This window comes from Oncorhynchus nerka, linkage group LG20 (assembly GCF_034236695.1).
Source record: "Oncorhynchus nerka isolate Pitt River linkage group LG20, Oner_Uvic_2.0, whole genome shotgun sequence".
In the NCBI taxonomy this organism is placed as follows: Eukaryota; Metazoa; Chordata; class Actinopteri; order Salmoniformes; family Salmonidae; genus Oncorhynchus; species Oncorhynchus nerka.
In genome coordinates this window covers 50,612,319-50,637,334 of record NC_088415.1, presented here as the reverse complement: position 1 = coordinate 50,637,334, position 25,016 = coordinate 50,612,319, and the positions used below count along the sequence as shown (strand labels likewise).

Genomic DNA, 25,016 nt, shown 5'->3' with positions numbered 1-25,016 from the left:
GAGAAACATGATTTTGGCCAGAGTCTGTGGCTTATGCGATGGTGCCTTGAGAGTAGGCCAGCAGCGGAAAATACCCTCTCTGTGCTTGCAGAGCCACTGGGGATGCTAAGAAACCTTCAGCCACTCTTGCCAGGCAGGGAAGGGATGAGGAGATGTCTTTCCAAAAGGTGATAACGTCTGCGTTTCTTCTCATGACCGTTATGTACTCCTTTACCTCTGCTTTTGATTGTACAGAGGGACCGCTGCTGCTGAATGACGAGCTGAACATGTGCGGTCTTTTGGGCACTTTGTTTTGCTCAAGGGCAGGTTTGGGTGCTGCTGGTACGGCAAATGCACCTGCCGGAGGCACATTGATAGCCTCTGTTTCCTTCACAAGGAGTTTGCGTATCTCTCCAAGCTGGTTACGCACCAGCTCATCCCTTATCACCCGCTCAGTTTTAAACCTGGAGTCCAGGATGGCAGTTAGGACAAGATGTTTATCATTATAATACCCCCTGTACTGAGTGGAAACGTTATCTGATCGTTTCTGCAAAAGCAGCTACGTCTATGGCCTGAGACACGGTAGTCAGCGGTTTATTTCTGAAACCACGGGGAGAATCATGCCCAGGTTCCCCATCTCTTTCTGCATATTATCGGTGAGGTCAGCTTGTGCTGTCAGTACCTCCACCAGGACCTGTAGCCAACTCATTTCGTTTAGGGTGAGTTTTGCATCATCAGAGGTAGACTTCAGTTTGTTTTGCCACAGTGGGTCTCTTTAGAACATCTTTATACAGACTCAATCATGCGTAATTGGCTGTTCTTGTCATACATGCTGTTGTGGGATGCACTCCCAATCTGTCACTTTCTTCTGTGTTCAATGTACACTTCCTAACACCTTTCAGAAGTTTTTCCAGTTTCTGGATCAGTCCGCTAACCCCATCATGCATGTTAATGGCATCCTTTGTTGCGAACTGAAGCATGTGAATTGGGCACCGTAAATGGATATTTGACTCTGAAGTACTGGTTTACCATCATGTCCACATTGTTGGCTATATGGTCAGTTTGGAACTGAGATCGCAGGTGGTGTGCCCTCCATATCGGATGCCTCATCTTCCTCCTGTCCATCATCATTGGTCTCCTCAAAACAAGGTAGGTTGAAGGCTTCGACCATGTTGCTTGCACTGTCAGTCACCACTCGTATTAATTGTCGCTGCACGTTCCAGTCCACTATTCCAGTCCACTATTTTTGTTAAATGGCCTCTGCTGTGTGGTGTTTTTGTATGTGCTCGCAGCTCAACAACACTGCGTGTCCTTGATAGTTTCCGTCAATAAAACTGGCGACAATCCCCAGGAAAGTGTCCCTTTCAGCTAGTCCAAATGTCGTTGACACAAAACAAAACCATCACCTAGCTGCAATAGTTCTTAAATTGGCTTCCATTTCTTGCAGGGCCGTGCTATATATATATATATATCTATTAGGCGGTGTGTAGCCTGGTTTAGCTTCACTTGCAGAATACCACATCCCTTCCCATTCTCCCTTAGTTATTTGGGAGAAACTCTCCAAATGCAGGTGTGCCAAGTTTGTAGCATCATACCCAAGAAGACTCAAGGCTGTAATCTCTGTCAAATCTGCTTCAACAAAGTACTGCGTAAAGGGTCTAAATACTTATGTAAATATGTTTTTGTATTTTTTTGCAAAAATTTCCCAAACCCTGTTTTTGCTTTGTCATTATGGGGTATTGTGGGTAGATGAGGGGAGGGAAATGATTTAATACATTACAGCCTTATTCTAAAATGTAACAATTTCGAGAAAGTCTAGGGGTCTGAATACTTTCCGAATGCACTGTAAGCAGATTAATAAATGAGCTACCACCTCAACTTATTTTCCCAGCCAGAGATCAATTAGCCTAACTAAATATATAGACGGAGATTCAGTGAAACAAAATCACATTGATTATCAGACAGGCTTTTTTTTGAGTAAAGAGCAAAATCCACTTAAGTTACATAACATTCTAGCAACTTGTTTCCTCTCTTTGTGCTTTTCTAAGACTGGCGGTTTCCTGGTCTCCTCACTCCACTGCTGCCCACTTCATTGTTCTCAACACCAGTTTAAATCAATATACTGTTTTCTAGAAATCAGGCTGTTTGGGCTCATTTACATTTCTATGATGTCGGACTGGGCCTGGGCTCGGGCTTCAGCTCACCAGGCTGGGCCAGAGAAATTCATGGCCATGATGAGGCTGATTGTTTCTGCAAAAGCAGTGATGTCTATGGCCTGAGACAGGGTGGTAGTCAGCAGTTTATTTCTGACACCACGGGGAGAATCATGCCCAGGTTCCCCAGCTCTTTCTGCATATATTATTGGTGATGTCAGCTTGTGGTGTCAGTACCGGGCTCTAATTTTCAGGCCCGAGGAGAACATTTTTGGCTGTGGTCAAAATGACCCCAAAGGACTGGATTTTTATTTCATTTGAAGTCTTTATACAGCAACACTAAGCAATTTATGTATATTTATTAAGAACAAGTTCATTGACAAGGTCATTAACATTTTGAAGAATTGAATAAACCACCTATTGGCTATGATATAAAATATGCCTCTGGGTTCAAAATGACCCCAGTCGGTTGTATGAGGGTTAATTGTTACCCAGAAATGAGTTGATATATAACGGCTGCATTGGGCCTTTAAACACTCATTTATAGTCACACTTGATTAAAAGAACTATTAGATTGCTTGGATCAATACATCGTGTATGGCTGAGCTCACACTTGTGTCGTGTAAATTATGCACTGATGTTTTGATTTATGCAAAATATCAAGTTGTTTGTGGGGTGCACAGATCTCAAGTTAGGATTCACCGTAGAGCTAATGTGGTGTACTGACTTGTCTTGTAGGATTTTATTATTAACCCTCCCTCCCTCTCAGGTACTTTTTACAGCTGTTAGATGGCCTTGAATATTTGCACAGCCAGGGAATCGTTCACAAGGACATTAAACCAGGAAATCTGCTTCTGACTACCGACGGGGCACTCAAGATCTCCGACCTGGGCGTGGCAGAGGTGAGATGTCATCTCACTTACCTCAGTCACCTTTACCTGTATATTACCTATTGTTAGGGATATGCATGTTCTTAACTATATTATGCAGACATCATTCTTCCCTCTGAGTGTGCTGAGTTTGAGCCTTTTCTCCCTATCTCTTGCTCTCCCCCCCCCCCCCCCCCCCCACACTAGGCTCTGCACCCGTTTGCAGAGGATGACACGTGTCGTACGAGTCAGGGCTCGCCGGCGTTCCAGCCCCCGAGATCGCCAATGGCCTGGACACCTTTTCAGGGTTCAAAGTGGACATCTGGTCCGCAGGCATCACACTGTGAGTAATAGCCATTGCAATGTCCAAGTCCACCCTGACCCCTAGCTCAGCACCTTCTGTTGATCTGGAAGGATAATCAATGGTAATGAAAATAGCTCCACCGAGCGCTTTGATTACCTATCTGTCCAACATACACTGAGTGTACAAGAGATCTACTCTTTGCATGACATCGACTGACCAGGTGAGTCCAAGTAAAAGCTATGATCCTTATTGATGTCCCTTGTTAAATCACTTTCAATCAGTGTAGATGAAGGGGAGGAAACTGGTTAAATAAGTATTTTTAAGCCTTTAGGCAATTAAGACATGAACTGTGTTCGAATGTTCGTACTAACTGCACTAACCATACTATTTGTGACATGAATTGAGTATTTAGTATGCTTTTTGGTCATAGTATGGATATAGTTAGTATGCCAAAAGTTCCCGGATGTCGTACTAAATTCGCCAAAATATGAAGTATACACGCAGAGGACACTATTTCCGTACTTTATAGGGCCCATAATTCAGGAAATGGTCGTGGCTTCACATCGTTTCCAGATTTGAAGAATATATCGGAAAATAGGCAGTCGAAATACGAGAGCGGATACAAATGAGTTGCTTTAACTAATTATGACAGATGTTAAGAATGTTGAGCAATGTAATAAAGTAATGCCTTTTAAAACAGGTTACCTTATTGGCTATTGGCTGACAATTTGTTAGCTGCGCTGTCCTTACGAACCACATAGTGTTACAGCAGGATGTATTGGTATGTTGTTAGCTAGCTAGCTAACGTTAGTTGGCTACTTATACATCGAACTTGGCAGTATATTAACTATAGGCTAACTCCCCAACGTTTATTGACTTGATTATTCCCATCATTCTTTGCTTAGCTAAATTTTATAGTCGGTGTGTGTTCGCAATTGACATTCGGTTGCTTTCGTAAATTTGCTCTGGCTATCTACTACAATTTCAGAGGACTCTCGTCTGAGTGTACCAGAGCGCAGAATAATTAAATTATGAGCTCTCAACACCCGTTGAATATAGCCGGTGTCACTAAACGTTGGGGGAAAAGTAATTAAATTGTTGCCAGCAGCACAGTCACCAACATGTTACCAGGATAACATGAAACTACCAGTTCTGCTAGGGCGAGTAAAATGGTCAGAGTGGTCTCGTTTGTGTCTGGAAGTAGCTAGCAAGCTAGCCAACGTTAGCTTGGGTGCTTGACTGCCATTGTATGGTCAGAATGCTCAAATAAACTCTACTTCTCAGCCCGAGCGTCCAGTGTGTGCGCTCCGACAGGGAAAGGCTCTGAATTTGCAAACTGACAACGCTCTGAATATGAGCGTACTCTGGCACTCCAGATTGAATAGATAAAATGTCTTAACTAGTCATTTGTTATGCTAACTAGCTAGCAAAAGGTTGCATAGCAACAGCATCAACTTCCGGTAGACATGTGAGGAGCTAATACGCTCAACTGAAAGCATAATGTTCATTTACAGTATACAAAAATGTACTTGTAGTATATACTCAGTTAAGATGGGGAGAAGTCTGTCCATAATAAAGCGTTGCTCTGCCTTAACAACACTATCAACAAGGCAGGTCCTACTAAGTATGTAGTATACAGTATGTTAGTATGGGTATTCAATCACTGCTATGGAGTGTGCCATTCAGAGGGTGAGTGGGCAAGACAAAATATTTAAGTACCTTTTGAACAGGGTATGGTAGTAGGTGCCAGGCGCACCATGTGTCAGGAACTGCAACGCTGCTGGGTTTTTCACACTCAAGTTTCCAGTGTGTCTCAAGAATGGTCCACCACCCAAAGGACATCAAGCTTACTTAAAACAACTGTGGGAAGCTTTGGAGTCAACATGGGCTAGCATACCTGTGAAACACTTTCGACACCCTGTAGAGTCCATTCATCACAAAACCCACTGATATTGCAAACTATTGTAATGATTTTTCATTGGCAAGATTGGGAAACTTAGGCATGATATGCCAGCATCAAACGCCGACACTACACATCCAAGTATAACTGACCTAATTATGAAAGGCAAGCATTGTAATTTTCATTTCTGTAAATTGAGTGTGGAAGAGGTGAAAAAATGATTGTTGTTTTTCAACAATGACAAGCCATCTGACAATTTGGATGATAATAGCGTACGATATTGCCACTCATATTTGCCATATCTTCAATATAAGCCACTAGAAAGTGTGTGCCCTCAGGCCTGGAGGGAAGCAAAAGTTATTCCGCTACCCAGGACTAGTAAAGCCCCCTTTACTTGCTCAAAAGGCTGACCAATCAGCCTTATTACCAACGTTTTTGTAAACTTTTGGAACAATTGTCTGACCAGATACAATGCTATTTAACAGTAACATTTAACATTTACATTTAAGTCATTTAGCAGACGCTCTTATCCAGAGCGACTTACAAATTGGTGCTTTCACCTTATGACATCCAGTGGAACAGCCACTTTACAATAGTGCATCTAGGTCTTTTAAGGGGGGGTGAGAAGGATTACTTTATCTTATCCTAGGTATTCCTTAAAGAGGTGGGGTTTCAGGTGTCTCCGGAAGGTGGTGATTGAGTCCGCTGTCCTGGCGTCGTGAGGGAGTTTGTTCCACCATTGGGGGGCCAGAGCAGCGAACAGTTTTGACTGGGCTGAGCGGGAACTGTACTTCCTCAGTGGTAGGGAGGCGAGCAGGCCAGAGGTGGATGAACGCAGTGCCCTTGTTTGGGTGTAGGGCCTGATCAGAGCCTGGAGGTACTGAGGTGCCGTTCCCCTCACAGCTCCGTAGGCAAGCACCATGGTCTTGTAGCGGATGCGAGCTTCAACTGGAAGCCAGTGGAGAGAGCGGAGGAGCGGGGTGACGTGAGAGAACTTGGGAAGGTTGAACACCAGACGGGCTGCGGCGTTCTGGATGAGTTGTAGGGGTTTAATGGCACAGGCAGGGAGCCCAGCCAACAGCGAGTTGCAGTAATCCAGACGGGAGATGACAAGTGCCTGGATTAGGACCTGCGCCGCTTCCTGTGTGAGGCAGGGTCGTACTCTGCGGATGTTGTAGAGCATGAACCTACAGGAACGGGCCACCGCCTTGATGTTATTTGAGAACGACAGGGTGTTGTCCAGGATCACGCCAAGGTTCTTAGCGCTCTGGGACGAGGACACAATGGAGTTGTCAACCGTGATGGCGAGATCATGGAACGGGCAGTCCTTCCCGGGAGGAAGAGCAGCTCCGTCTTGCCGAGGTTCAGCTTGAGGTGATGATCCGTCATCCACACTGATATGTCTGCCAGACATGCAGAGATGCGATTCGCCACCTGGTCGTCAGAAGGGGGAAATGAGAAGATTAATTGTGTGTCGTCTGCATAGCAATGATAGGAGAGACCATGTGAGGTTATGACAGAGCCAAGTGACTTGGTGTATAGCGAGAATAGGAGAGGGCCTAGAACAGAGCCCTGGGGACACCAGTGGTGAGAGCACGTGGTGAGGAGACGGATTCTCGCCACGCCACCTGGTAGGAGCGACCTGTCAGGTAGGACGCAATCCAAGCGTGGGCCGCGCCGGAGATGCCCAACTCGGAGAGGGTGGAGAGGAGGATCTGATGGTTCACAGTATCGAAGGCAGCCGATAGGTCTAGAAGGATGAGAGCAGAGGAGAGAGAGTTAGCTTTAGCAGTGCGGAGCGCCTCCGTGATACAGAGAAGAGCAGTCTCAGTTGAATGACTAGTCTCGAAACCTGACTGATTTGGATCAAGAAGGTCATTCTGAGAGAGATAGCGGGAGAGCTGGCCAAGGACGGCACGTTCAAGAGTTTTGGAGAGAAAAGAAAGAAGGGATACTGGTCTGTAGTTGTTGACATCGGAGGGATCGAGTGTAGGTTTTTTCAGAAGGGGTGCAACTCTCGCTCTCTTGAAGACGGGAGGGACGTAGCCAGCGGTCAGGGATGAGTTGATGAGCGAGGTGAGGTAAGGGAGAAGGTCACCGGAGATGGTCTGGAGAAGAGAGGAGGGGATAGGGTCAAGCGGGCAGGTTGTTGGGCGGCCGGCCGTCACAAGACGCGTGATGTCATCTGGAGAGAGAGGGAGAAAGAGGTCAGAGCACAGGGTAGGGCAGTGTGAGCAGAACCAGCGGTGTCGTTTGACTTAGCAAACGAGGATCGGATGTCGTCGACCTTCTTTTCAAAATGGTTGACGAAGTCATCTGCAGAGAGGGAGGAGGGGGGAGGGGGAGGAGGATTCAAGAGGGAGGAGAAGGTGGCAAAGAGCTTCCTAGGGTTAGAGGCAGATGCTTGGAATTTAGAGTGGTAGAAAGTGGCTTTAGCAGCAGAGACAGAGGAGGAAAATGTAGAGAGGAGGGAGTGAAAGGATGCCAGGTCCGCAGGGAGGCGAGTTTTCCTCCATTTCCGCTCGGCTGCCCGGAGCCCTGTTCTGTGAGCTCGCAATGAGTCGTCGAGCCACGGAGCGGGAGGGGAGGACCGAGCCGGCCTGGAGGATAGGGGACATAGAGAGTCAAAGGATGCAGAAAGGGAGGAGAGGAGGGTTGAGGAGGCAGAATCAGGAGATAGGTTGGAGAAGGTTTGAGCAGAGGGAAGAGATGATAGGATGGAAGAGGAGAGAGTAGCGGGGAGAGAGAGCGAAGGTTGGGACGGCGCGATACCATCCGAGTAGGGGCAGTGTGGGAAGTGTTGGATGAGAGCGAGAGGGAAAAGGATACAAGGTAGTGGTCGGAGACTTGGAGGGGAGTTGCAATGAGGTTAGTGGAGGAACAGCATCTAGTAAAGATGAGGTCGAGCGTATTGCCTGCCTTGTGAGTAGGGGGGAAGGTGAGAGGGTGAGGTCAAAAGAGGAGAGGAGTGGAAAGAAGGAGGCAGAGAGGAATGAGTCAAAGGTAGACGTGGGGAGGTTAAAGTCGCCCAGAACTGTGAGAGGTGAGCCGTCCTCAGGAAAGGAGCTTATCAAGGCATCAAGCTCATTGATGAACTCTCCGAGGGAACCTGGAGGGCGATAAATGATAAGGATGTTAAGCTTGAAAGGGCTGGTAACTGTGACAGCATGGAATTCAAAGGAGGCGATAGACAGATGGGTAAGGGGAGAAAGACAGAATGACCACTTGGGAGAGATGAGGATCCCGGTGCCACCACCCCGCTGACCAGAAGCTCTCGGGGTGTGCGAGAGCACGTGGGCGGACGAAGAGAGAGCAGTAGGAGTAGCGGTGTTGTCTGTGGTGATCCATGTTTCCGTCAGAGCCAAGAAGTCGAGGGACTGGAGGGAGGCATAGGCTGAGATGAACTCTGCCTTGTTGGCCGCAGATCGGCAGTTCCAGAGGCTACCGGAGACCTGGAACTCCACGTGGGTCGTGCGCGCTGGGACCACCAGATTAGGGTGGCCGCGGCCATGCGGTGTGGAGCGTTTGTATGGTCTGTGCAGAGAGGAGAGAACAGGGATAGACAGACACATAGTTGACAGGCTAGAGAAGAGGCTACGCTAATGCAGAGGAGATTGGAATGACAAGTGGACTACACGTCTCGAATGTTCAGAAAGTTAAGCTTACGTAGCAAGAATCTAATTGACTAAAATGATTTAGTAAATGTTTAATTGACAACAGGCTTCAGCAGGCTTATAGGGAAGGACATTCAACAAGCACAGTACTTACACAAATGACTGAGAGAAATTGATGATAAAAAGATTGCTGGAGCTGTCTTGTTAGACATCGGTGTGGCTTTTTGACATTATCGATCAGTCTGCTGCAGGAAAAACATGTGTTTTGGTTTACTCCCCCTGATTTATTCTGGATAATGAGTTAGACAGCTAACAGAACACAGTGTGTTCTTTAATGGAAGCCTCCAACATAATCCAGGTACAGTCAGGAATTCCCCAGGGCAGTGGTCTAACCCCTTACTTTTTCAATAATTACTAATGACATGCTTTAAGTAAAATAATATATGTATGCAGATGACTCGACACTATACACATCAGCTACTACAGCGACTGAAATTATTGCAACACTTAATGAGCTGCAGTTTCAGAATGGGTGGCAGGAATATGTTATTCCTAAATATCTCTAAAAACTAAAAGCATTGTATTTGGGACAACTCATTCACTCAGCTCTACACCTCAACTAAATGTTGTGGAAATTGAGCAGGTTGGGGTGACTAAACTGCTTGGAGTAACCCTTGATTGTAAACTGACATTGTCAAAACATGTTGATACAACAGTAGCTAAGATGGGGAGAAGTCTGTCCATAATAAAGCGCTGCTCTGCCAACACTATCAACAAGGCAGGTCCTGCAGGTCCTAGTCTTGTCGCTCCTGGACTACTGTTCAGTCGTGTGGTCAGGTGCCACAAAGAGGAACTTAAGAAATGTACAATTGGCTCAGAACAGGGCTGCACGGCTGGCCCTTAAATGTACACGGAGAGCTAACATTAATGATATGCATGTCAATCTCTCATGGCTTAAAGTGGAGCAGAGATGACTTCATCACTACTTGTTTTTGTAAGAAGTTTTTACCAGCTGAATGTACCGAGCTTGTCTATTTAATCTACAAAATCTAAATTTAATCTACAAACAAGCATGTTCCACAAGACATGCCACCAGAGGTCTCTTCACAATCCCCAAGTCCAGAACAAACTATGGGAGACGCACAGTTTTACATAGCGCCTTGACTACGTGAAACTCTATTCCACATCCAGTAACTGATGCAAGCAGTAGAATCAGATGTTTTATTTTTTTTTTAAAGAGAAAAATACACCTTATGGAACAGCGGGGACTAAAGCGACACACACTGGTACAAGCACACACACTAGCACACGCACAGTGGTATTATATTGTAGTGGTGTAATATTGTTATGATTTACTGTTTGTCTTTTGTGTGTGATGTAAGTGCCTTAATGTGATTGGACCCCAGGAAGAGTAGCTGCTGCCTTGGCAACAGCAAATGGGGATCCCATGAAATACAAATTCCCCCAATGAATTGAGGCTGTTCTGAGGGCAGGGGGGTCCTTAATGTTTTTTACACTGTGTATTTTCAACGGCATTCTTTGTATTATCATTTTGAGAGGTAATTATACCAGGTCATAGACCATGCAAGTTAACAGATCTCAGATATGACGTCTCAAACTCATATGTGATGTCTTGCCTGTTTCCCTTTTTCCATGCCGTAGATACAACATTACGACGAGTCTTTATCCGTTTGAAGGGGACAACATCTATAAGCTATTTGAGAACATTGGGAAGGGAGACTACAGTGTTCCAGAAGAGTGCGGGCCTGCCCTGTCAGGCCTACTGCAAGGTGAGGATGACCATGATGAAGACCATCTCTGAATTAAAGGTTGATTTAGCTCGAGGCTTTACACAGCCGCTAGTCAGTCAGTGGCTTACTCCGGTCATGGAGAGTAAAGTGAGAGCTTTCTTCCAGGTCAACACAAATGCACCCGATTTCAACTACTGATGGCCTAAAATTGAATGTTTAGTGCTGGGCTGGAACAAAAGCCTGCACCCGCTATCTATCCCAGACAGGAGTTGGCCACCATTGTGTGTTAGGGGAATCACTGGAATACATTGAGAAATGCCCTGTGGTATTTTCTGAGCTTGTCCAGTAGATGGCACCATGACGTTGACTCCATCTGTCTCCTCTGCATCAGAGGCCTGTAACCTATCATACACTCTATTGAAATTCCTCTGAACAACCCTGCCGCTATCACTTTCCAATTGACATAGGAACAGAAGTGGACTACGCATATGGTAGAACCTCAGACAATGAGATTTGGCCTTGGAGACTTATAAGGGCGATATCTTCTTCAGAAAGAGGAATGTTAGCATGCCTTGTGGTACAGTCTAGATACTTAAAAATGATTTCATCCCCGGGGTGTGTGTAAGTTCACGTGTGCGTGCGTATACAGTAGTGTTTTCCTCTGACATTCAAAGTTGATCTGATTGATATTGAAGGGTTTAGGCAATTAATTTAATGGCAATGGGTAGTGTAGGACAGGTCAAAGGTTTATCTCTGATGCAGATGAGGTTTGTCTGCAAGCTCATCATAGCTTTTGCAAAAGACCCACACGCATTTTGTGAACGAGACTAGATTCAGAACAGAAGTATTTTTTCCCCTTTGTTAAACTTCTTTTTAGTCAAAGCAATGCAAGCTTAAAAATAGTCAGAAATTGGTTTGATATTTCTCTTTATTGTTATAATTACTATTATGATCATCATCATTATAATAATAAGTAATGTCATTATCATTAATAGGCTTATTAGAGCAGCCTTGTATAACCACCATCAAGCTGTAGGCCTAATAGCCCATCCTGTTTAGTCTTAATACCGTAACTTAGGCAGGCCTACAGTGCATTCGGAAAGTATTCAGACCCCTTGACTTTTTCCACATTTTGTTACCCAACAGCCTTATTCTAAAATGTATTAAATTGTTTTTTTTCCCCTCATCAGTCTACACACAATACCCCATAATGGCAAATCAAAACAGGTTTTTAGAAATGGTTGCAAATGTATTAAGAATAGAAAACTGATATTGTATTGGGGCGGCAGGGTAGCCTAGTGGTTAGAGTGTTGGACTAGTAACCGAAAGGTACAAATCTGGTACAAGGTACAAATCTGTCGTTCTGCCCCTGAACAGGCAGTTAACCCACTGTTCCTAGGCAGTCATTGAAAATAAGAATTTGTTCTTAACTGACTTGCCTAGTAAAATAAAGGTCAAATAAATCAAATAAATATTAAATTTACATAAGTATTCAGACCCTTTACTCAGTACTTTGTTGAAGCAACTTTGGCAGCGATTACAGCCTCGAGTCTTCTTGGGTATGCCGCTAAAAGCTTGGCACACCTGTATTTGGGGAGTTTCTCTCATTCTTCTTTGCAGATCCTCTCAAGCTCTGTCAGGTTGGATGGGGAGCATCGCTGCACAGCTATTTTCAGGTCTCTACTGTGATGTTTGATCGGGTTCAAGTCTGGGCTCTGGCTTGGCCAGTCTAGGACTTTCAGAGACTTGTCCCGAAGCCACTCCTGCATCGTCTTGGCTGTGTGCTTAGGGTCATTGTACTGTTGGAAGGTGAACCTTAGCACCAGTCTGAGGTCTTGAGCGTGCTGGAGCAGGTTTTCATCAAGGATCTCTCTGTACTTTGCACCGTTCATCTTTCTCTCGATCCTGATTATTCTTCCAGTCCCTGCTGCTGAAAGACATCCCCACAGCATGATACTGGCACCACCATGCTTCACTGTAGGGATGGTGCCAGGTTTCCTCCAGATGTGACGCTTGGCGTTCACGCCAAAGAGTTCAATCGTGGTTTCATCAGACCATAGAATCTTGTTTCTCATGGTCTGAGAGACTTTAGGTGCATTTTGGCAAACTCCAAGCGGTCTGTCATGTGCTTTTACTGAAGAGTGGCTTCCGTCTGGCCTCTCTGAGATAAAGGCCTAATTGGTGCAGAGATGGTTGTCCTTCTGAAGATCTCTAAAGAGGAGCTCTGTCAGTGACCATCGGATTCTTGATCACTTCCCTGACCAAGGCCTTTCTCCCCCAGTTGCTCAGTTTGACTGGGCGGGCCAGCTCTAGTAAGAGTCTTGGTGGTTCCAAACTTCTTCCAGATCTGTGCCTCGACACAATCCTGCCTTGAAGCTCTAAGGACAATTCCTTCGATCTCGTGGCTTGGTTTTTGCTCTGACATGTACTGTCAACTGTGAGACCTTATATAGACCGGTGTGTGCCTTTCCAAATCATGGCCAATCAATTGAATTTACCACAGGTGGACTTCAATCAAGTTGTAGAAACATCTCAAGGATGATCAATGGAAACAGGATGCACATGAGCTCAATTTCTAGTCTCATAGCGAAGGGTCTGAAAATGTATCTAAGTAAGCTAATAAATTTGCAAAAATGTATAATTCTGTTTTCGCATCATTACGGGGTATTGTGTGTGTGATCCATTTGAGAATAAGGCTGTAACGTAAGGAAATGTGGAAAAGGGGAAGAGGTCTGAATTCTTTCCGAATGCACTGTAAATGTGTACTCTTCTTCTTTATAATTATTCCTATTTCTCCCTTTTTTATCTCCCTTTTCCACTCCTGTGTTCTTACATTTAGCTCCTTTGTCTTCTCCAGGAATGCTTGAATATGATCCTGTCAAGAGGTTTTCAATACAGCACATAAGGCAACACAAGTAAGTGACTGAAGTAATCCATGTTGAAAATAGCCTAAATGACACCTTCCAAGTCTTCAGTTCGATTCCATTCATCTTCTGATTCGATTGAACTGAAATGGAATTAATCCTGACAATACTCCAGTCCATGTGCCCTCTTTGCCCTCAGCTATGCTGTGAAGTCTGTCACTGTTCATCCAGACTGTTCTAGTGTTCCACACAGAGAATTAGAATAATTCTGTTGTGGTTCTCTGGTTCTACTGCTCCAGCATCAAAGACAGACTGCCTGAGACCTGAGGAGGCAAAGGGATGATGGGCACTTTATATCACACATCTCAAGCTATGAGTTTCTCTAAGAACCTCAGACAATTAGATTTTTTGCCTTGGGGAGAGTTCAGATATAAAATGTAGATATCTTCTTCAGAAAATAGGAATGTTAGCACACCTTATGGTGCAGTCTAGATGCTTCAAAATGAAATAAACAAGTAATGGTACGCTAGAAACCGAGAAGTCATAGATCTTTGTTTTTATTAGTATGCAATAAGCAGGCTCGACAATAACACTTGTCCAGGGAAAGTACCATTTCTTTGGGACAAGCAAATTATAGATTTTAAGTTGTCAGAATGAACAAATCAAATAAATCACTCAATCACAATATCAAACAATTAGGCTGCTCCAATCACAATTCGATCATAGTGTCCTCTGGATGCAATGTGTTGCGCACTGTCCTCCCAATCTCTCCAGAGCTTATCGGAGTAGAATTATTGTAGGCCAGCACTGATAGGCACGAGCGGTCTTTCAATGATATGAAGTCGCAAGATGGGTTTTATTGTCAGTTAGTCTAGATCAAAGTGTGCACATTTGTTGATATTCATTGCTAGTTAGTGAGTTAGTTGACCAGTTGTAGCAAATGTTTGGTCAGCAATGAAAAAGTAATGGTGTGTGCATCACCTGGGTGTGGGCCATTGCCAAAAGAGAGAGCGAGAGAGACATTGCAGTAGCAGGTAAAATAATGATATTACAACAGACTATCAAGATAACCAGCCAAACTACACAATGTTTTGAATTGGTTATCTTGCTAGTTAACTATTTAGCTATTCGCATGTATTAATATCATTGTCATGTCTGATGTCCTAAAAAACCTTCCACCGCCACTTGTGTATAACTGCAAATGGCAGACACTCAGTTGTTACGAGTGTGCAGTTGATGAAACCAATGCTGCACACTCTGGTTGTAAACTGTCTCAAGTGCTGAAAATCTGGTGTCGTTAAATAATTCTGACACCATTGGAAAGCTGGAATTCTCCACTATGCAATACTGGCCGTAACGGAAATATTTTTAGAATAGCCTACTTGACAAGTAACTTCTATGTTGTCAAGATCTTCATGAAAACAGAATATTTTAGCATACAAATAGATCAACACACATGTCTTAGTTGGCTACCTTGCGTTGAAGTCGATATCAGTAATAATAATTCAAATTTTCAGTCACCTTTTTGGCTCACGGTGTTGGACCATTTGTTGTTGGGGGACAAGAAACTTGAGCTTTTGGAAAAGTCAGAAATCTGTCCTACTTTTCCAAATTGGCCAAAAAAAGTTTATTTCAAGCCCTGTAATACGGTCTATTTCATCCTTGTGACGTGTGTGCGTGTGCATACGATTGTATTTTCCTCTGAAATTAATAGCCTTGAAATTATTAGACCTCCAAACATATGCTTAATATTATTATTTGTTGCATGCTCGTTGATACCGACAAGATGCTCCGATGACATCAGTGGGCTAGGAAAGTATACCGATTTATGATTTTTCAACTCCGATACCGATTGGAGGACCAACAAAAGCCGATACCGATTTAATTGGCCAACTTAAAAAATATATATATATTTGTAATAATGACAATTACAACGATACTGAGTGAACAATGAACACTTTTTTATTTTAACTTAATATAATACATCAAAATCTATTTAGTCTGAAATAAGTAATGAAACATGTTCAATTTGGTTTAAATGACGCAAAAACACAGTGTTGGAGAAGAAGGTAAAAGTGCAATATGTGCCATTTAAAAAAAAAAAGCGAACGTTTAATTTCCTTGCTCAGAACATATGAAAGCTGGTGGTTCCTTTTAACATGAGTCTTCAATATTCCCAGTTAAGAAGTTTTAGGTTGTAGTTATTATAGGAATTATAGGGCTATTTCTCTCTATACCATTTGTATATCATATACTTTTTGACCATTGGATGTTCTATTTGGCACTTTAGAATTGTTAGCCTAATCTCGGGAGTTGATAGGCTTGAAGTCCATAAACAGCACTGTGCATCAGGCATTGCTAAGAGCTGCTGGCAAACGCAGTAAAGTGCTGTTTGAATGAATGCTTACGAGCCTGCTGCTCCCTACCACCGCTCAGTGAGACTGATCTATCAAATATCAAATCATATACTTAATTCTAATATAATAAACACACAGAAATATGAGCCTTTGGTCATTAATATGATAAAATCCAGAAACTATCATTTCGAAAACAAAACGTTTATTCTTTCAGTGAAATACGGAACCGTTCCGTATTTTATCGAACAGGTGGCAACCGTAAGTCTAAATATTGCTGTTACATTGCACAACCTTCAATGTTGTCATAATTATGTAAAATCCTGGCAAATGAATTACTGTCTTTACACAGTTGGCAACGAGCCAGGCGGTCCAAACTGCTGCTGACTCTGCTTGCACAGAACGCAAGAAGTGCCACAATTTCCCTAGTTAATATTGCCTGCTAACATGAATTTATTTTAACTAGATATGCAGGATTAAAAATATATACTTGTGTATTGATTTTAAGAAAGGCGTTGATGTTTATGGTTAGGTACATTTGTGCAACGTATGTGCTTTTTCCGCAAATGCACTTTTATTAAATCATCACCCGTTTGGCGAAGTTGAAGTAGGCTGTGATTCGATGATAAATTAACAGGCACCGCATTGATTATATGCAATGCGAAACAAGCTAGTTAACTACACATGGTTGATAATATTACTAGGTTAACTAGTGATTATGTGAAAATTCATTGTTTTGTTTTTAATTAGATAAGTTTAAAGCTTCCTTGCAGCCACAAGGTCCTTTTGATGCTACACTTGCGTAACAAGTGGTCAGCCTGCCACGCAGTCTCCTCGTGGATTGCAATGTAATTGGCCATAATCGGCGTCCAAAAAGGCAGGTTACCGATTAATCTGTCGACTTCTAGTATAAACTGTATGGAGGGAGAGGAAGAATAGAGGGAGAGAGGCTGGCCAAAGCATGCTGAAGTCTAGTTACCAAATGTGCCTTCAACTTATCTAATGTATGTTTAAAAAAATTATATTTAAACTTAATCTGCTGATTGTCTGGTCCCTCAGCTGGTCAAAATTTGAGATCAATATATCAACAGGAAAGTAATACTACACCGATTTCAAAAGTGGGTCTATGTGTGTGGCAATCAAGATGCGCCTACAGTCATAAGCAAAACACATGTACAATACTGAAGTACACGCATGCGAACCATGCATACTCACTGAAGTCTTGCAGATGTTTTCTTGGTTTTGGGCATGTTCCAGGTAATTGCAATTTCTTCATTTGTACCGGTGCTCTGAAAAGGTAAACAATACTTTCTTGTAGATATTGCCTCACGTTTCTATCAGCTGAAGGACCGACACCACGGACAATCGGCAGAGTAAGATCAAGTATCATTTTATTCAATATTTCAACACTAGCTGGTCTACAGGCAAGCTGAAATCAATTTTCTCCTTTTCTGTGTGTGAAAGAGACCGGAAGAGAGAAGTATTTTCAAAGTGCATTCTGACACTTGACTAAAATAAACTCCAATGACTTTGATGACTCAGTTTCCATGGTTACTAATACGTCATCCTTTTTCTAGGGAAAGAAAGTAACCCTAGGGAGAGAACAAGAGGGGCGAGAAAGAAACCCTAATCACACCCCCCACAACTGACTCTGGTGCCTCATTTAAACTCTTTATAGCAGCATGGTGCTGGGTATATAAGCAGTGAAGCATACATGAATTCCCCCCCCCCCCGTCACACACTGAAATACACTTTCTATATCTGGTTGGGTTGCATTAAAATGTAGCTAAATGTCGGCATATGAAAACTGACTTAAGTTGTGATACAAACATGTGGGTCAGCCTATTGGAGAGGTATCGGGCTATACTGGCTTACCTTTTGCCAAGATGTGTTTAGTAATTAGTCATACAATTCCCCCCCCCCCCACCACCACCACCCACTTTGCCTTCTGCCCTTAGCTGGGTACGTAAAAAACACCCGCCAACAGAACCACCGGTGCCGATCCCTGCCAGCCCGGAGAGCCGGGACGTGTGGCGCAGCATGACGGTGGTGCCCTACTTGGAGGACCTGCATGGGTACACGGAGGACGACGACGAGCTCTACGACCAGGAGGACACAATCATCTACACTCAGGACTTTACTGTGCCAGGTAAGAAGGGAGGAGCCCTACATAATTCCACTTTATAGGCCAGTGACAAAAAAAATAAATTTGGGTTGTAACGCAAAGTAATGTGGAAATAGTTGGAGTGAATACTTTTTGAAGACACTGTATATGACTTCCCTGTGCCAGGTAGAGGGAGCGAGATAGAAACAGACACACACATGGATTGGTGGCGGGCTCAGGAAAGGCATGGAGAGTTCAGACTACAGTCAGTAGGAAGCAAAATAGATCAGAACTTTGTCACGAACCGGCTCAAAGCCCGTAACAAAGGGAGACAACGTGGAGATAAGGAGTAGAAAAATATATATTTATTAACTAAAGAAAATATACAATGGTGTGTGTAATCAGTAATCAGTAGTGTAAGTGAGTGTTTTGCATGCATGAATGTGATAATGCAGGGTGTTGAAAGGTGCCAAAGCAAACAAACAAAAGGCCACCAAGAACCACAACACAATCTACAAAGGTGTCTGCATGGAGAGAGTCTCCTCCATGAATGTGGAAGAGGTCTATTTATCCTGGGAGACACCTGGCCCAGGTGTTTCCCATGAAGCTGACGACCCTCCCAACTCCGCCCACCGGCATCCTAATAAGGAAACAAGAACAAAGAGAGAATACGGCAGACAGAGTGGGAGGGTCGTCACAACTTCACGTGCCTATAGTTTGTTTTTAAAAGGCTTGTGGGGGAACAGTGTTGCAGCCTTCTCTTTACATGTTTCAGTTGTTTTTCGAATACTGTATGCCACAAAGACTGGGCTTAACCATGTCCTTTTTTAAGTTGATGCTACCAGTTTAGACTGTTAAACGTTCAAAGCTCGGGGGGGACCATTCAACTGGAAATATAACATAGTACCTCCATTAACTTACTGCACTAAAGACATTTTGTAGGTTGGGCAAGCCTCACAGTTTGGACAGTTGTTATACTTGAAAATCAATAAATGCATATCTTTCCTGAGTCTTGGTTATAATGGCTTAAGAGGACCTAAACCTAGTGCTTGAAGAATTCTGATTTTGTTAGCTAGACTTTTCTCTTTATTTTCATTAGTCTTGCTTGGCAACAAAGGGACTGATAATATAACCGCCGTATTCCCTGCCACTGAAGTATGATGACCTACAAAAATCAAATTGTTCAATGGAGCCGCAGAGAACTTGAATGGCGGTGATTAACTTTATCTAATAATACACTACATGACCAAAAGTATGTGGACACCTGCTCGTCGAACCTCTCATTCCAAAATCATGGGCATTAGTATGGAGTTGGTCCCCCTTTGCTGCGGGGACTTGCTTCCATTCAGCCACGAGCATTAGTGAGGTTAGGCACGGATGTTGGGCGACTAGGCCTGGCTCGCAGTCGGCATTCCAATTCATCCCAAAGGTGTTTGATGGGTTTGAGGTCAGGGCTCTGTGCAGGCCAGTCAAGTTCTTCCACACCGATCTCGACAAACCATTTCTGTATGGACCTCGCTTTGTGCACACAGGGGCATTGTCATGCTTAAACAGGAAAGGGCCTTCCCCAAACTGGTGCCACAAAGTTGGAAGCACAGAATTGTGTAGATTGTCATTGTATGCTGTAGCGTTAAGATTTCCCTTCACTGGAGCTAAGGGGCCATTTCCACTCTGTAGTCCAATGGCTGCAAGCTTTACACCAGTCCAGCCGACGCTTGGCATTGTGTATGGGGATATTGGGCATGTGTGCTGATGCTCAACCATGGAAACCCATTTCATGAAGCTCCAGTTCTTGTGCTGATGTTGCTTTGAGATGTTTTGGAACTCTGTAGTGTGGGTTGCAAACGAGGACAGATGATTTTTACATTCTTCAGCACTCAGCGGTCCCATTTTGTGAGCTTGTGTGGTCTAACACTTCTCAGGCTGAGCCGTTGTGGCTCATAGATGTTTCCACTTCACTTACAGTTGACCAGGGCAGAAATTTGATGAACTGACTTGTTAGAAAAGGGGCATCCTATGACGGTGTCAAGTTGAAAGTCACTGAGCTCTTCAGTAAGGCCATTCTATTGCTAATGTTTGTCAATGAAGATTGCAGGGTTGTGTGCTAGATTTTATACACCTGTCAGCAACGGGTGTGGCTGAAATTTGTATCGATATTTTGAAAATCATTACATGTGGTAAAAGCAAACTGCGACTAAAAACGAAGGTAGGAAACAACACCTCTTCGCAGGGGCCCCACAAGCTTACGTGCTCAGCCCCCTCTTGTACTCCCTGTTCACCCATGACTGCGTGGCTATGCACACCTCCAACTCAATCATCAAGTTTGCAGATGACACAACAGTAGTTGGCCTGATTACCAACAATGACGAGACAGCTTATAGGGAGGTGAGGGCCCTGGGAGATTGGTGCCAGGAAAATAACCTCACTCAACGTCAACAAAGGAGCTGATTGTGGACTTAAGGAAACAGCAGAGGGTGCACGCCCCTATCCACATCGATGTGTAGAGAAGATGGGAAAACTTCAAGTCCCTCGACGTACACATCACTGACGATCTGAAGTGGTCTACCCACACACACAGTGTGATGAAGGCGGCGCAACAGCGCGTCTTCAACCTCAGGAGGCTGAAGAAATTTGGCTTGGCCCCTAAAACCCTCACAAACTTTTACAGATGCACAATTGAGAGCATCCTTTCAGTTTGTATCACCGCCTGGTATGGCAACTGCACCGCCCATAACCGTAAGGCTCTCCAGAGGGTGGTGAGGTCTGCACAACACATCACCGGGGGCAAACTACCTCCCCTCCAGGACATCTACACCACCCGATGTCACAGGAAGGCCAAAAAGATCAAGGACAACAACAATCCGAGCCACTGCCTGTTCACCCCGCTATCATCCAGAAGGCGAGGTCAGTACAGGTGCATCAAAGCGGGGACCGAGATACTGAAAAACAGCTTCTATAAACAGCCATCACTAACATCAAGTGGCTGCTGCCAACATACTGACTCAACTCCAGCCACTTTAATAATGGAAAAATGTATGTAATAAATGTATCACTAGCGACTTTAAACAATGCCACTTCATATAATGTTTACATTACTCATCTCTAATGAGCAAGGAATTTTTTAAACCATATGACCTGATTACACAAATAATCTGGTCCCATCATAGCCCGTCAGTTTTTTTTTTTCAGCTGATTGATTACTGTCATACCCTACAGCTAGGGTCCTGAGTTTGTTAGTTTAGCCTAGTACCACACCAGGAAACTCTGGGCCCTAGAAAAACAATTCCCATCCCCCGGCCTCTGTGGGACCTGTGTTGCCACCTCTGAAATCACCACACAATGTTACAAAATAAAAAACATATCCTGATAAAATAGTTTTAATGTTTTTTTGTGGTGGGGATGGGCCTCCATAGTTTTACGTGGCTCAGTACAACTACGACAGTTTCAGAATGTAACAGGTAAAAAAATCTATAAAACAAGTCTCAAATATTAGGAAAATGCCTATCAGCTGTTTACAAAACAATGCGCTGCAACGAGAAGCGCTCTTGGTCTGTATATGTCTCTCTGTGTGTGTCTAACTATGTGTTTGTGACTGTCAGTGTTCTGTGTTGACCAGTCTCTATTCCCTCTCTCTGTCCAACAGGCCAGGTGCCAGAGGAGGACTTAGACGAGGGTGAGGTGGATCGGAACCGGGCCCAGGCCAAGCCTGTTTGTGTGAATGGAACAGAGAGCAAGGCCAAGCCAGAGTGCAGGTCCTCGTCTTCATCCAACCCCTCCCGCAAAGGAGTATCCACAGCCAGCAAGATACGCAAGCTCTCCAACTGCAAACAGCAATGACTGCACCTCAACAACTCACCTGGTGAGAAGGGTATGTCATTCTGGATGTGGTAGGTGTAATATTTTTTGCACTCTCTCAAAAAGCATTTACTCCTCTGAGTGATGGAGGGGATTGTGAATGAGACATTTGTGCTGGGGGGGGGACTTCTTCTGAAGGGAAGACTGAGGGAGACTAGAGGGAGGGAAATGAAGACCGGTGGAGGGAGTTACAGGAGGAGAGTGGAAAACATATCCTCAGACAGTGAGGGAAGGGAGGAGAGAAACTGATGAGATTCAGCTGTCTTCTGTATGAGTCATCTCCATCACACTGCTCCCTAGGCATCCTCTCAGAGACGGAAGTTCAGAAAGGATGTGGACACACACACACCTCACAACTGCATTAGGATGGCACACACATACCTCTAACAAAGCCTCTCTCTCTTTTACTCACACATTTAGCCTTTGTGCTAGCAGTCATAAAGCTCTTGCGAGCACACACAGACTGCAGGGCTACTTGGTAGGATGTGCAGCAGTGTCTGTATTAATTTGTTCTAGAGATGACTCACGTTGGTCTAGATGGAGTGGGGTGCAGGCAGGATATTGTTTCCCTCTCTGTCCGTCGCTACCTCTCCCTGTCAGCTGTATTTTCTCTGTGATCCCGCCTCCCCGGCTCTCTCCTAAATAACCCCTATTCATTCTCCATGTAGGGTCTGCCATCATTCAGCTGCTTTATCTGTGCTGCTGGAGGCAGAGGGAAGTCTCGATCACTGTGTGTGCGTGCGGGTTTGACAAATAAGCCTTTGATGCTCATATAAGGAAAAGTGTGCCCTTAATTATCCTTTTTAAGTCGCTGTATGTCATAAATAGTCCTATTTGTCATGCCATAGTCTCGTACAATAAAATGAACTAAATGAAGCTTGCCCTTCCTCTCTTTAACTCTCTCCCTCGCTCTGTCCTCCCAGGTTCATCTTTTCCCGTCCTTCTGTTTTTGGAGTGCTTGGCCATTGCCAAGAGAAGCCTGCTGATGTGGTGCCCCACGTTTCCTCCTGAACCATTCGGCTACAAACTCTTCTTCAAGGATGCCATGCGCTTGACAGAGAGCGGGAAAGGGGGAGAAGGAGAGAAATGGAGACTGCTCAGACTACCCTCGAGGGTCTTGGTGTGAAGTGCTTGTGTTTCCCTTCACTCCCTCCGTTGTCTGGTTGTCCCAAAGGAGGTGTGGCCTGGCCGTGTGAGACCCACCTTTTCTGAGTCCTGCCCCAGTTTGTTTTAGTTTATAGACCATCTCTTATTTTACAGAACCTAACTGCAGTTTTTAAAGATGCACATTGTGATGTGTAAAAAGAATGACGTTGATAAAGAACACGTATATATTTAAACTATGATGACGATGATGGTAGTGCTACCCATGTAAAACTGCATGCTGTACGGAGCTTTGAGTAAGGAAAACTACTTGGTTAAGGACAGACAAATGGACTAAAACCTTGACAACCATCGCTGATGGTGAGTTGGGGGGGGGGGGGGGGGGGGTGTTGTTTCCATTAGTTTTTGTTTTGATTTTTTTCCAATAAATATTTTAATTATTTATGTAAAACATGTCCCAACCAAACCCTATTTGTTTTCTGGCTCCCATTTTTTCTTTTCTGACGGTGCACGTGGTCATTATACTGCAGGGTTTTATTTATAGATATGAATAAACCTTGTGGTTTTATTTCACACCAACACGATGTTAGTGGGAACACTACATTTCCATGGAGGGGGAAGGGAGATCGAGGGCGATTCGAAACTTTAAAACTGAAGAGGGGATCAGAAAATGTAAAATGGGATTCTTCAGACCATGGAAAAACTGGAGTAATATGTTGTCGGGCATCTGTGTGTTAAAAGATGCACTGCTAGCCTTTTTTCCCCCTCTGATCGTCTTATTGTTCCCTGATCACATCCCTGGAAACTTCTCTTCCACCTCAATCTTTCCATTTCTCCCTTGCTCTCTGGTCTGACTCACCTGCACTTTCCTCTCCTGTCTTTCTCCCTCTTTTTCCCTCTCTTCTGACTTACCTGCTATCTCCTTTTCCCTCTATCCCCCTCTTTCCCCTTCTCTCCATCCCTCCAACTCATCTCCTCTGCTCTCTCTTTTGCGCCTCCTCCCTCCCCGTGCTCACCTGCTCTGTAATCTATTCTTAGTGCTGGCCTGATGGGGGCAGCTAATTGCGTAAGATGGAGAGAGATAAACACTGCCTACGTCAGCCCAGCACTGAGAGAATCTCTGGCAGAGCCCAGACCAGGCAAAACTCAGTGGGGAAACCTCAGCAATATACCTTTTGATTAATAAAGAATTCCTGCTTTTCTGACCTCATTCTTAGTTTATTTCTTAACTGTTGGAATGAACCCATTCCCATGATTGTGCTGATGGCATCTCTGACAATGTGTATGTCTGCCCTGCATCCTCTGTGGTTTACCAGTCATCTATTGCTGTCATCGCTATTTTGTTTTGTCGTTCAGTCTGCTCCCCTGCAAAGCCACCTTGAATTTATACAATGACTCAAGTGAAGTGAACACACGTTCTTCTTTCTGTCTTTTTTTCTCAAAGAAATATGTACATTGCTTAGTCCCTGGAAGTCTAGGAATCACGGCATTACAAAACGTTTCTACTCTGTACAGATATTTCTTTCTATACATAGACGGGGACTTTTTTGTTCAACAGCTCGAACCCTGGTCCCAGTAGCAGTACCAAGGAATTCACACTTTGTTTTGCAGAATAAAATGAACAATTGTTGAAGGAATTCTAAATTCCTCTGTTTCAATTCCCAATCAAAATTAAACACTCTGTCAATGCATTCGAAGGGTTTGTAAGACCCTATATTTTCTAAGAATGGACAGAGCCCTGGTCTTAAGTCAGGTAACAGCATTTAATTCAAGAGAGTACTCAGTTCATACACATTTTGCCACAGGTTATAAACTGAAAATGACGTCAGCGTTTTCTAAATGTTCCGTCTCTTCTTGACACTGGTAGAAAGGCTCTATAGATCTCAAGCCTTGCCTAGAGCCAAGGTCAGTCAGTGTAGATTAGCATTCTAGACAGTCTGGAGATAGTTCATTCCTTTGTACAAAGGAACAGACCGTCATTGTACTAAACTCCTGACTACATTATATTCAATACTGAGATCAACAGCGCAAATTCATACATGTACAGTAACATAAGTCTTTTAATTCATCCTGATTGAAATGTATACACAATTAGCCATTGTAGATTAAAAAAAAATCCCTTAACAACAATGTAACAAGTACCAGTACCCAATATTTTAAGGTCT

General features: G+C 44.0%; 1 protein-coding gene across 1 annotated transcript in view; it reads left to right on the top strand.

Moving 5' to 3' along the window:
* Positions 1-24,056, top strand: part of LOC115117588 (serine/threonine-protein kinase STK11-like) — a 56,277-nt gene extending 32,221 nt beyond the window's left edge. The window contains 8 exon segments of the mRNA XM_065005564.1: positions 2,902-3,034; positions 3,209-3,275; positions 3,278-3,344; positions 10,482-10,609; positions 13,428-13,485; positions 17,747-17,937; positions 21,536-21,760; positions 22,416-24,056. Of these exon segments, the coding sequence (XP_064861636.1) occupies positions 2,902-3,034; positions 3,209-3,275; positions 3,278-3,344; positions 10,482-10,609; positions 13,428-13,485; positions 17,747-17,937; positions 21,536-21,729 (838 nt within the window). The 3' untranslated portion in view covers positions 21,730-21,760; positions 22,416-24,056.
* Positions 24,057-25,016: the final 960 nt, after the last annotated feature.